The 14,069-nt window shown below is 40.9% G+C and overlaps 1 protein-coding gene across 6 annotated transcripts in view; it reads left to right on the forward strand.

Moving 5' to 3' along the window:
• Window positions 1-14,069, forward strand: part of CD47 (CD47 molecule) — a 47,730-nt gene that overhangs the window by 14,471 nt on the left and 19,190 nt on the right. For all 6 annotated transcript variants that reach the window (XM_023623816.2, XM_023623818.2, XM_023623817.2 and 3 more), the window contains exon 3: window positions 6,021-6,110. In XM_023623816.2, coding sequence (XP_023479584.1) covers window positions 6,021-6,110 — 90 coding nt within the window. The remainder of the gene's footprint in view (window positions 1-6,020; window positions 6,111-14,069) is intronic.

Below are 14,069 nucleotides of genomic sequence, written 5' to 3' on the forward strand. Positions count from 1 at the left end.
TATGCCGGGCATTGTGGATTCAGTGATGACTGAGACATGAACCCTGCTTTCAAGGAAGTGATGGCAGTACAAATAAGAAGAGTAAAATAACCTAACGTCTATTTGAGCACATGTCGGATACATTAAGTTCGTGTATCCTGTGATCTTTTCGAGAACGCTAGGAGATAGACACAGGTCTTACCATTTAACAGATGAGGAGCAAGTGAGATTTAGGGTACTTGTTCAAGGTCAGAATCATAGCCAGGATTTTAACCTAGATCCGTCTGTCTTCAAAACCCAGTATTTTTGCCATCATACTATACGGTTTCTATGAAAACACCTTGTAAACAACCAAATACCAAATGTAAATAATAGTTATAAAATTTGTTATTAATATCTATCTTTATATTATTAATGATGCAAAAACTTAGAAGCTTACCATTTTACATTTCCCTATTAGGATTTTGTTTAAAAAGGTCAGTTCAAGTTCAGCAGAATTGCTATTTTCTGTCATTATCAGCATGATATACATTACGTTCATAATGTTGACGTGAAGGATTGCAAGATTCCTATATCAGTTTTCCAGTGCTGTGTAACAAATAACCACAAATGTAGCTGCTTAAAACAACACCCAGGGGCCGGTTCCATGGCCGAGTGGTTAAGTTCGCACGCTCCGCTGCGGTGGCCCAGGGTTCGGATCCTGGGCGTGGACATGGTACTGCTCGTCAGGCCACGTTGAGGCGGCGTCCCACATCCCACAGCTAGAAGGACGTGCAACTAAGATATACAACTGTGTACAGGGAGGTTTGGGGAGATAAAAGCAGAAAAAAAACAAACAACCAACCAACACCCATTTATTCACTCTCAGTTTTGTAGGTCTCAGTTCTGGTCAGTGTGACTGGATTCTCCACTCAAAGTCTTAGAAGGCTAAAATCAAGGCGTCGGCCAGGCTGTGTTCTCATGTGGAGTTCAGGGTCCTGTTCCCAGCTCACATGATTGTGGCAGAATGCAATTCCTGGTGATGGTAGGACTGAGGTCCCTGTTTCTCTGCTGGATGTCTGCTAGGGCTTCTCTCAGCTCCTAGAGGTTGCCCCCATTCCTTGCCGCACAGTCTCTTCCATAGTTAAAGCCAGCAAAGAAGACTCTTCCTCTTGTTGAATCCCTCTCACATGTTGAATTTCTTTTGTTAGGAAGAACCTGGATTCTCCTAAGGATTCACTTGATTAGGTCAGCTCCCTCTCTCCCAAGGACAGTCACCCTTTGTTAAAGTCAACTGCTTGGCGACCTTGATTACATCAGCATAATCCCTTTTGCCATATTACTCAACATAATCATAGGAATGAAATCTGTCATATTCACAGTCCCACCCCTCCTTCAAGGAGAGGGGATTATAAAAGGCTGACTGCAGGGGTCAGGGATTTGCTGGGGGGAACCTTTGAATTCTGAGTTTGATTAAATAACTGAGGGCTGTAGCCTACCCAAGTCAATACATCAAAAAAGCCGTCACTATCCTGAAACATCATATAAAAATTTGGCTTGAATTTTAGTGTTGTAAATTTTATTGTGATCTTCTTTTGTTAGAAACTGGTGTTCTCTGTGTTTGTGAAGGTTTACCATGTATGTGTTTGAAGGAGGGGCACACAATTAATTGGAGTGACCTCTTCACTTTTTTGGCTTATCCCATTTTGCACACAGTGATAAAAGAAATTAAGTCCCTGTCTTTTGTAATACTTAGACTTGGGAGCAAAATTTACACACTCATCCGTAGACCACACCCTCTTAATATCATTTCTTTGCCTTTCCACCAATGAGAAGTTCATCTTCCTAGGAACCACTCTACCTGACCAGGAATTGGGGGAGAGTAATGTTGGCAGAGTTGTCAGCCATAGCTTGAGTGGAATAAGATTATGGATGCCCTTGGGTTATCTTTCTTAATCCTGAGGTGGAAAAATATTTGATGATGTTCTTACTCCATTTTAGGCTTATTTTCTTAGTGCCGTAGAAATTGAGAGTTGACAGATACCTTAGAGAAGTATCTTGTCCCCCTCTCCCCTTGGGGAACAAGAGTTGAGATCATCTGACAGTACTACCATAGCAAATCAATAGCTTCACGGGCATATAGTGGTTTTGTGTAAAGCATTGTTTTTTCCCCAGCGTCTCATTGTTCTTGAATGTCCAATTCATTGATCCTCAAACTCTTCCCACCGTAACAAGTTAGAAGTAACATATTCGTGTCGGTGGAAGGAGGTAAATTACAGCAGGGATCTGCGGCAGTGATTTTAAACTGAGAGAATCATGGACCTCCCACCCCCACCCACCCAGACACTTACCATGGAGAACATATTCAAATCTTGGGGTGGGAGCTGAGAGGGGAGAGCGTGTGCAGTTAGAGTAAACCGCCAGGTGATTCTGATAATCTCCAGTTCAGAATCACTTAGACATAAAATTTTTTGTTCTATAATCCCACCCTCTTTCTGTCATTGAACTATCTCTTAAACTTATTATTTATGCATAGAAGCTTGGAGTCATCTGGTAGTCATCTAGTCTGTCTCACCAACTAATTCATGAATTATTTCTATCACACCCCGGGTAGTTGGTCATTCCAACTTTTTACCTAAAACACTTGACCTGATGAGACTCTTACTTCCTTAAGAATCTTGGTCTATTGTCAGGCAGTGCCAGTTCTTCCATCAGTCAAGCTAAAACTTGCATCCCCAAAATTTCTCACTCACTGGGAAGGCTATTGTATTTCTCTCCCCAAGTTTATTCTTCTCTAAGGTAAAAATCCCCAGTTCTTTCAGCCGTTGCTCATGGTTTCAGGATCCCCATTCTAATCACCTTCCTTTGGAACGGTTCTGTGTTATGTCTCTAAATATGATGAGTAAAACTGAACTCAGGACTGCATTTGTGGGCCACTTCCACGGCCCACTACCACCCAGTTCCTGCAGTGACTTTCTGATAGGTCCTGCTTCTCTATAATCCATGCTCCACATAGCTGCCAAAGAAGATTTTCAGTGAGTCAGATCATTTGTCTTCCCTGTTTGAGGCTTTCCAATCACTTGTTGCTCTTACAATAAAATCCAAACTCTCTTACCAAGCTCTTAAGACCCAACGTGATCTTGCCCCAGCACACTCTTCCCATCTCATCTTGTCTCACTAAATTCTAGCCACAGTGGCTATCATTTGGTAGCTTGAGCTTGCTGTTCCTTTGGCATCTCTTCTTCCCTGTCTTCACATGACAGGCTTCTTCCCATCCAAGGCTCAGATCTAGCTCCTCTCCCCGGAGGCCTTTCTTTAGTACCCACAAGAGTCTGTTCTTCAGTCCTCCCCCTCCTCAAGCTCATGGCCCCACGTGCCTTGTTTACAGCTGGATGTCAAATACCTAGAAAAGTACACTACCCATGGTGAGCTTTCAATAAATGTTTGAGTAATAAGCAAAAAATGAGTGGTCAGACCAGGGTCACATGCACTTCTTATTTTCGCTAGTAGATTTCCGTTAATATGTCCTAAGATTGTTGAAGATTGTTCTATTGTGTAGGGAGAGAGGCCAGTGAAACATTTCATTGTCAGCTCATCTTGAATATGAGATCAGATACTGACTGTGTTTTGAAGTAGAGCCCACAGGATTTTCTGTCAGACCAGATGTGGGGTGTGAGAGAAACCAAGCAGTCAAGGATGACTCAAAGGTTTTTGGCCTGAGCAACTGGAGAAATGGAGTCACCACTACGGAAATGGAGAAAGTCAAGAGGAGAGGTGGGGGAATTGGGGAAGGGGTATCAGTTTGGGACATGAAAATTTAAGATACTTAAGATCCTTAATTCACTGTGCCTCAGTTTCCACAGTGTAAGGAAGGGTTAATAATTCCTCATATAATAATTGTGAGGGTTTGAGGAGTTAATGTACACTACTCAAAACAAAATAGTAGAGAGAGTGGGTAGAGAAAAATATAAGTTGATTGAGAATAGTCATTAGATCACAGAGCTTTTACCAAATCCTTTGGACATTAGATATGAAAACTTAAGTCTAATTCACAAAGGTTTTTCCTGGTAGGATTTTAGACTGAATTGAAATGGGTTTTCTTTGGTACAGGAAGATGCTCGGTAATTGAGTTGGAAATTAAAGTATAGATTCAGAGTATCTGAAGACATCTCTGTCTTGGTAAAGATCTACAAACATGGGAGCATCAAAAACAAAAAAACCCATCTTCATTCACTCACTAAACTCTCTCATGGCTGTTGGAACCATCAAGAGCAAACCTACTGGGTCTACTATGTATAGGGCAAAATGCTAGGTTCTGGAAAGTTACTGTCTCTAAGATAGAATTTATAATGTTGTTATATTCTGAGGATTAGCATGAACATTTTTACCTGAGTTTAATGTTATAAGCTTAACACAAGAAAGGCATGGCTAGCATTATGGTGTGAAAGCCCACAAGGTTCCTCAAGCGCTCATAGGAGAGGCAGAGCCCTGGAGGGTTTGAAAGGGTTGATCGCAGAGGAACACCAGTGCTTGCTACAGGCAGTATGCAGAAGTGTTCTTCCCATGGAAAGTCCCCCATGTTCAGGCACCATTTGAAATGCTCGCATTTACTTCGCTTTATTGTTAGAGAAGGAATTTCATAGATAAAATTATGGTCTTTAGAGTTGATAAGATGCAATTAAACTTAATTTTTTTAAAGTTCTCAACAAATCTCACTTGATGTCTTAATATCACAGTTTCTTTTTTTTCCTGCTTTTTCTCCCCAAATCCCCCCAGCACATAGTTGTATATTTTATTTTATTCTTTTGAGAAGATTAGCCCTGAGCTAACATCTGCTGCCACTCCTCCTCTTTTTGCTGAGGAAGACCGGCCCTGAGCTAACATCTGTGCCCATCTTCCTCTACTTTCTACGTGGGATGCCTACCACAGCATGGCTTACCAAGCAGTGCCATGTTCGCACCTGGGATCTGAACCGGCGAGCCCGGGCCGCCTAAGTGGAACATTCGAACTTAACTGCTGCGCCACTGGGCTGGCCCCTAGTTGTATATTTTAGTTGTGTGTGCCTCTGGCTGTGGCATGTGGGATGCCACCTCAGCATGGCCTGATGAGTGGTGCCATGTCCACGCCCAGGATCTGAACCAGTGAAACCGTGGGCCGCTGAAGCGGAGCTCGCAAACTTAACCACTCGGCCACAGGGCCGGCCCCTTGCAGTTTCTTTATATAGAATGTGTGGCTTTATTTTCGCTGTCTAGGTAACGTGGCCCACTTAATAGAGCTTCTTTAATACCGAAAGCCCCTCTCTTACTTTGCATGTAAACAGTCGTTTGAAGCCTGATTATTCATGAGTATGTCTTCTGTTCCAGAGTAAGTTTGGGAAAAGATAGGGCTCGCACTGGTCTTGGTCTTAGTCACAGTAAGGCGAGGAGGGTACCCAGTTGTACACCTTCCTTACTTTCCTCCTCTGAGTCAGTCTTTACAGGAAGAATTCACTGTTTCCTTAAGGTAAATTCTTGGCGCGTTACACATACGGGTATTCACGGAGGCGCGCGTTTCGCTCATGGTGGTTAACGGTTACGGGTGCTCGCTAAGTGCCAAGCCTTGTTTTAAGCAGCCCTTTACATGGATTGACTTTGTTAACGGTCACAGCACGCCTTCACAGTGTGGGTACTGTGTTGCACAGTGTAACCATGTGGACTCCGAAGAGCAGAGAGGTGTTAAGACTTTGTCCAGGGTCATAAAGATAGTAGATTAGAGTTGAGTTTGAACCCAGGCGGCGTGGCTGCAGAGCCTGGTTCGGCTCCTGTGCTGTGTCACCGCCTGTAAATCCTAGGTTAGGGACAAGGGGGTGAGAAACACGCAAATAACTCGTTTCTTGTGTTATAAGTGAAGTTTGTTATGTAGTAAATTATATGTGTAACTTGTTATGTATTTAAGGCCACAACTTTAATTGATTATCTTCATTTTCCATCTACACAATAAGATATGTTGTTGACCATTCGCTGGCAGGACTTAAAGTGATTGTGGTAAATAGTAATTGTGATTTTTGTTTTCTTTCTTCCCAGTTTCGTGGTTTTCTCCAAAGGAAAATATCCTCATTGTTATTTTCCCAATTTTGGCTATACTTCTGTCCTGGGGACAGTTTGGTATCGTGAGTAAGTATTTATTTCTATTTTTCGTTTATGTTTTACTGATGAAATTGTTATTTCTGGGTGGCACTATTGGTGAAATTTTTTATTTAACTAAGTTGTATTATCAGTAAGTGTGATAATGTGATAAATAAGAATATACATACTCTGCTTGAAGTGTATATTGTCCCCCATAATTTGCTGTGGTTCACTTTTAATTCCAAAGAGGTTTTTTTTTTTTTTTTAACTTAAGATTGAATAGTGGGAATCCTGATAATAACAGTACCTTAAACTCGTGCTGATTTTGATGTTTCCAGAGCATTTGCACACGTCATTCTCTTTGGTAAAGAGATGATCACAGCCTACATGAGTGTTAAGATCGGAGGTTGTACTTTTGAGTATTAAGACTTTCCTCTCTTTAGTTTCCTGGTGTGAACTTCTTTGTATACAGGTGTTTGTTCTTGGAAAAGGCTGGTTGGAACCATGTTTTGCCATCCTCACTGTACGACTGTGCTGCTCTAGGCAGTGGGTACAGGAGAGTTGTGTTTTTTGGTCGTGTTTCGCTGTGATAATCGTGTGACCAAACTTCCTGGGACAAATCTTAATGCCGTATCAGATTTAGTATCAACAACATAGAATGATGGCTGCTAGGTAAAAAGTTCACATGCGTTCTGGTTAATGTTTATGCTCAACCGTACTTCCATACCAGTTTGGTAGAGGAAATTTACTAAGTTAGTGAAGTTCTGAGGTGACAGTCTAAACTTTTAAGCTTTTAGAATGTAAGATTTACTCCTTGTCTTTCTGTAGCACACTGAAATAGTCAGCCATTGAAGGCCAGTAAATGTTTACACAAGGCAAGGAGTAAATACTGCTGATTTCGTTTTATTTATTTCATTTTGCAACCTTTAAAAAAGTGAAAGCTAGTAGAATGTTGTAGTGGATTAGCCTATTGTATATTTCATGAATTTTACTCAGAAGTTTAAGTCCTGTGTACCTAAAGCGATGTATAAAAATGGAAGGGAGATGACTGGTTATATATTTTGAGGGTTCTTCTCATTGTTTGGCACTTTGGAAATGCTTTGTGATTTCAAAGCTGTTCTCAACTTTTGTGTAAAAGGCAAGACAGGGCTAACAGTGACAACTGTCAAGGCGTTTCACAATTCTCACTTTCAAAACAGTGTCTGGAATTCTTGTAAGCTTTTCACATCACCGGAAGACTAGTCTAACCTGGTCAGTCTTCCCTGATGTTAGGGGAAGCTTTTAACCCTATTGGCAGACCCAGGCTTTCAGGCCCGCCTCAAATGATTTAGGTAGGACGTAGCATTTTTTTAAGAACATGAAATTATTTCACAGTAGTGTGAGTTGTTTCCAGTTGGATTGATTGCAGTTTGCTGATCATGGCATCATCATCCGTGACATTGACATTATTTTTAGTAAACTGAACCAGGAGTGAGTCTGTTCACCATCAGCCATGTTTTTGCAAAGTAAACTTTACAGTTTTTTTTCAAATAATACATATCACTTTATTTTATTTTATTATTTTTTTTTTTTTTGAGGAAGATCAGCCCTGAGCTAACTGCTGCCAATCCTCCTCTTTTTTGCTGAAGAAGACTGGCCCTGAGCTAACATTTGTGCCCATCTTCTTCTGCTTTATATGTGGGACGCCTACCACAGCGTGGTGTGCCAAGCGGGGCCATGTCCGCACCCGGGATCCGAACTGGCGAACCCTGGGCTGCCAAGAAGCGGAACATGCGAACTTAACCGCTGCGCCACTGGGCCAGCCCCTACATATCACTTTAGAATATCTTATATAATATAGGAACTTATAGAGAAAAAACAAAAACCATCTAGAGTCCCACAACCTAAGAATAAACTATTGGTATATTCTAGTGAAATTCCTGCTTCCCTTTCTTTCTTTTTCTATGTATCTTTGTTATCTTTCTTAAAAAAAGAAAAACCGTAAATGGACTCATATAGCTTATATCCTTGTACATCCCGATTTCCCCCCAGAAATCTTTCTACAGCTACCTGTGCTGTACTGTCACAGACACACTATAATTTACTTACCTCTCATCTTGATGCTTATTAGGGATGTTTCCAAGTTTTTTTGATACTATCAGAGTAACTCTGCTAAAGCTAAGTAAGACTGGAAATGGCAGAGGTATTTTAAGGCTCTTGATTCAAACAGCCAAAATGTTTTCCGGAACATTGTATCCATTCCTCCCCCGCAGAGGAGAGTACCTGCCTTTCCCGTTGCAATCCTGAGCGCGTTAGAATTCTAAAATCCTTGCTAATTTGATGGGTGAAAAAACAGCTTGTTTTAATTTTCATTTTTGTGTTAGTGAGGTTGAATGTTCTTTTTTATATTTAATCTTCTGGTCACATTTTAAGGAGTGTGGTTATGAACCTAAAAAAATATTTGGGTGGCAATCTTTTATTTAGGCTCATCTTAGGATGAGTAAGTGTGGGGTGTGGGGGCCTGTGGGGAGGAGGTGCCTGTCTATTTGATGCCCCCAGTCTGGATTCATATTTAAAGGTGTTTATGACAATGGTATCTACACATTTGTAGGGCTCTTCTGTGTATGACAGACACTGCGCAGAGACTCTGCATCTGCGATCACCTTGACTTCTCCCCGGAAGTCAGTGGGGCAGGTGCTACTGTTATCATGCCCATTGTATGGATCATGAATGGAGGCACAGAGAGTTTTCCCATGATCACCCAGCTGTTTCCTGGTAGGACTGGGATTGTACCCAGTGCTACTGACAGCTACACCACGCTGCCTGCCTGTCTTGAATTTGCTTTAAGAATTTTTTTCCGTGAAGGGTGAACCTATATCGGGGTACACACCCTGAGTAGATGAAACTGTTATTAGCAGAGCAGAATGTGGACCTGCTTTGTTTATTTATTGAGCAAGTGTCTGTTGACAGTGCCTACTGATTGCTGTGCGCTGGGCTCTATGCTCGAGAGGTGGAGATGAAGTGCGTGCTGCCCCTGGCTTTGTAGCACTGACATTTCGTTGAGACATGGAAGTCTCATATTCTGCGCCTTCTGTCACATCTTTGGGATGGACATGGGTCTAAATCTACTTTTCTTATGGCACCCTTGGTGAGAGGCCTCCTGCTTATGGCCTGGGGATTCCACCAGCCAGGAGAGCCCCTTTGTGTCCCATTTGCTGCTTGGTTGTGTTCTTTACAGTGAGATGTCTTCCGGGCCCTAAAGTAGTAATAGTAACTCAGGCCCGTGACTTTCAGTTTCTAGTTCTCCTTAATGTTTTCTGATTACCGTTTATGGTCTGTACTTGACCACAGGGTGTTTTTCTCTTGGTTTTTCTAGCTCTGCATGTCAGTCTTTTGGTCATCTGAGGTAAAATCAGGACTTTCCATAGCCGAAACATTCAGTAAAGATAGCAGATTACGCCTTCACTCTGAGGAGAAAGAGCTTCTTTGTCCCAGAATTGTATCTTCCCTGTGTCTCAGGACGCCGTTGGTCCTCCTGAGGAAGACTGAGAAGACTTCTCACCCCCAGAGCCAAGCCAGGACCCGGTGAGCTCTAGGCCGTCTTTTGAAGACAAAGGTCTCCAACAGGGCAATGTTCCTAAACACCTTGGCGTTTAGCTTTAACTCACGAACTTTTAAGCAGAATCTTATGCTTATCAAACTGCTCAGAAATTACTAGAATCAAACACTGAGCCTTAACCAAAGTAACAAATCTCTAATAGTATTGCATTTCAGGCAATTTTTTGATTTTTTGATTTTTGTTCTGGAAACTGTAGGAACTCAGTTGCCACTTCACTGACAGTTAAGTTTCTGGCTGATTTTCAGGGTTCTTCTTCCTCTCTTGACAGTATATCTGGTACTTTCCATCATTTACATGTTTGATAAATGATTTCAAGTGCTGTCCACCAAGATCTTTAGTCCTTGTAGGATTCAAGTTCAGTTCCATCTCAGAAACTGGCTAACACACTGAAGTCCTTTGCGATAGGTCTGTCAATTCTTACTTGTCCTTCCTTCAGTCTTTTATTGTATACAAGGAGTCCTCGCTTCACACAGAACTGCGAGACCGCAAACATGACCGTGGAAGCTGAAACTCTATTCAGCAATCTAATAATAAATGTGAAAATTACTGTTGCTCCGTGACCTTTAAAATTTTTGTTAAAACATTAAACACTCTCTTACTGTCAGTAGTAACTGTATTAGGAAATGAAAAAAAAATAGTAAAATGAATATTTAGTACATGGTACATTTAAATATTAAAAACATTAAGAATTAAAGTGTTTTATGAAGAGTACTTTGAACCATGCTTGCCTTTTTCTTGTGGTATAACTTCAGATCAGAGCAAGCATCTTTTCTATGCCTTGGCGGCTTGTCGTACCCCTTTCTAAGTTCAGATCAGCTTCCAACGTTTTATCCTTTGCACTTTGAGTCTCATGCACTCTCTGTGAGAGTTCCTTTCACGTGAAGTCTTTGCCAGAGTCACTTCTTCTGGGACATCCTCATTCTTTTTGTCATGACCTCCTCACTGTCCTCATTTATGCCATTAAGTTCACGTTTGCTAATTTCCTCTGGCTGCATGTCTGGAGTCACTTGAATGGCAGGAATGTTGATATTCCCACTGTCAGCTGTCTCTTCTGGAACGCCATTTACATTCTGTTCAAATTTCATTTCCGGCGTTATCACTCTTCCTTTCTTTACTCTTTCACCTTTGTTGCCTTGTTTCCTCTTTTGATTATCTATTGTAAAATGTCATGTTGGTTTATGACTGGGAGACAAGGAGGTAACACAACACATGCTTTGCTGTCTGTGCCTGAACTGAATTCATCTGTGCAGGAACCAATCCCCAGCAGTCTGGAAGACGCAACGTGATGAGTTGCTGAGCTTGATGCACGTCTCTGTTACTTACGCAGTGATTTGTGACTGAAGAGATGTTGTGAAGTTTGCACTTTATGCAAGTACTCAGTTAGTATATTTTGGTAACTGAAATTTGAACTGTGTTTTGGCGGGACTTGTGTTCTTTAACTAAACCATGGTAACAGAAATTCCTGCGTATCAGAACTATGCAGAGCAAGGACTCTGTGATTTATTTCGGATGTGTGCTTTCTAGGCATCTTTCGTTTCGTTTGCTAGCTTTCTAGCCTCTGCTCAAGATTATTCCACAAGGATTTTGGTAACTGCTCAGAGGTATTTGGTTAGTTGTCCCTGTAGAAATCATTGTTGGGAAATTGAAGGAAAAAAATTCTCCATCACAACAGCGTGGAGACCCTAAGTCCTTGAGTCTCCTCTTGAGGACTACTTAATGTTGAAAGTAATTAGACCATGAAAGCACAGTGAAAAGAAGGCGTGGAACAGGGAATTTCTTTGTAGATTAGAAAATCATTCTGAAGGAGTGAGGACATTAACTTGCACTAGGAAATTTCTATCCAGGAAGGAAAATATTTCTCACAGTAAATATTATTACAGAAAATCATTCTGTGACCTGGGTGATGGCCACTGTTAATAGGACTTTGTTATTAAGTTTACTCCGAGTTCTATTCAATAATCTTGAACTCCCAGTGCTTTCCCTTGATCCTGTCCACATAATTATCACATTCTGTTGTTAAATGGTTTTATGTGCTGATTTTCTTATAGGGGGGACAGAACAAAACTGTAGCTCAGCGGTGTACTGTTTTGTAGAAATGCGGTCGCTATTCCTTTGACCCTTTCCAAATTCAGACATCCCGACTTCCTGAGTACTCTCTGAAGTTGTGGCTCCATCCACAAGACCAGAGAACATTTGGAACCAAGGAAAGGAAGTTCATGTGTTGGATAGCCTCTTCTTTAATCTTTTATATTCAAAGTACTTACTGCACAAAGTCTGGGCTCTTTTATTTCTGGGTCCTATATACTGGGAATGTTATTTCTAGTCAGTATTCATTTTGACAAAATCATTTATCAAAGCAAGTTGAATAGTGCATAGAGTTTATTATAAAATTATTTTACTTACCTTCTGGCAAGTGATCAGTTTATAACTGGAATTAATATTCACTTTTCTCCAGCACCAGTTTCAGAAAGCCTTCATTATTTTTTAATGAGTGTTTTTAAATATTTTTAAAATAGTAATTTATATTTAATTAACTTAAAAATTTGAAATTGTAATTTCACTTTAAAAGTTATCAGATGGGCTTTATCCTGTATCGAAGACAATATTGATTGGCAGCTCAACAGATACTGATAAGATCCCCAAGTTACTTTCTTCGAGTTATCAGAAAATAGCATTATAATAATAAAATTAAACACGTCTTGCTTTATGATTTATTCTTAATCTGGAATGCATTATCCCTGACTGGTAGGCCTTCCTGTCTCACCGCTAGCTCACTGATCACTTAGCAAGGGACTATCTCAATGTCATGTCTTTGGGCAGATGTTGGACTCGTGGATTTTTGGTTTCTGGTGGATGGACTGTGTTCTACGTGGGCCTGTCGAATACCATCTTTGGATAATCATGACAACTAAGAGAATAGATTTTATTTGATCTCCAAGCTGACCTGGTAATTTCACTAGATTTTATCAACCACAACCTGCCTTCTGTCTTATACATGCTTTATATCAGTCACAAGGAAACAAGAAAACCTAACAGAACATCTATTCATAGCATTAGCTGTTCTTCAGGGGGCCAGAGGGACATGTCATTTCTTCATTCACATGAATTTGAAAGATTAAATGCATAAAAGGGCTTTCTTTGGTTAGAGTACACCCCATCTTTTATTTAATTGGGGAAGAAGATCTGGGAGTAACTCCCCATCACTCAGTCCTCCCCAGCCCCCGACACACACTCACACCTTAGGATGTAAGGGCATCAAGGCAGGAGGATCCGTCTTTTTTGTTTAATGCCAGCACTTAGAATAGTGATTGTCACATAGTAGGTGCTCAGTCAATTATTGTTAAATAAAATAATCTTCTACCTGTCCTTTGATTGGGTTGATATGATTTGGGCTAATAAGAGGACCTGGTATCTGATGGGCACACAGTAAATATTTGCAGAACAAATGAATGAACCAACCTCGCTCATTTCTGAGAAGTAGCCAGCTCAATTTAATTATTTTATAGAAGGTATAAAAGGGAAAATTTTAGAATTCCTAATTTGTTGACAAAAATGTGATATGGCCTCTCCATATATTTGGTATTTCTGTATCAGGCAGCACTAAGGTTATAAGTTTTTGTTAAAAATGTAAATGCTGACAATGCTAAATGCTGGTGAGGATATGGAGCAACGGGCACTCTCATTCATTGCTGGTGGGAATGCAAAATGGCACAGCCACTTGGGAAGGCAGTTTGCAGTTTCTTACAAAACTAAACACTCTCTCCATATGATCCAGCAATTGCGTTCCTTGGTATTTACACAAATGGAATTGAAAACGTATGTCCACACAAAACACACACATGGATGCTTACAGCAGCTTTATTCATCATTGCCAAAACCTGGAAACAACCAAGCTGTCCTTCAGTAGGTGAAGGGATAAATAAACTGTGGTACATAACCACAATGGATATTATTCAGTGCTACAAAGAAATGAGCTATGAACCCATGAAAAGATGTGGAATAACCTTAAATACATACTACTAAGTGAAAGAAGCCAATCTGAAAAGGCTATGTACTATATGATCCCAACTATAAGAGATTCTGGAAAAGGCAAAACTATGGAAACAAAGGATTAGTGGTTGCTCGGGGTGGGTTGCGGGTGGGGGCCAGATGCATGGACAGAGCACAGAGGATTTTTAGGGCAGTGGAAATACTCCGTATGATGTTATGATACTGGATACATGTCATTATACATTTGTCCACAGCCATAGAATGGACACTACCAAGAGTGAACCCTAACGTAAGCTATGGACTTTGGGTGATGCTGATGTGTCAGTGTAGGTTCGTCTTTGGTAAACAACTTACCAACTGGCGAGTGATGTTGATAATGAGGACGGCTGTGTTGGGGGGACAGGCAGGGAGTATATTGG

Source organism: Equus caballus, chromosome 19, assembly GCF_041296265.1.
Source record: "Equus caballus isolate H_3958 breed thoroughbred chromosome 19, TB-T2T, whole genome shotgun sequence".
Taxonomy (NCBI): domain Eukaryota; kingdom Metazoa; phylum Chordata; class Mammalia; order Perissodactyla; family Equidae; genus Equus; species Equus caballus.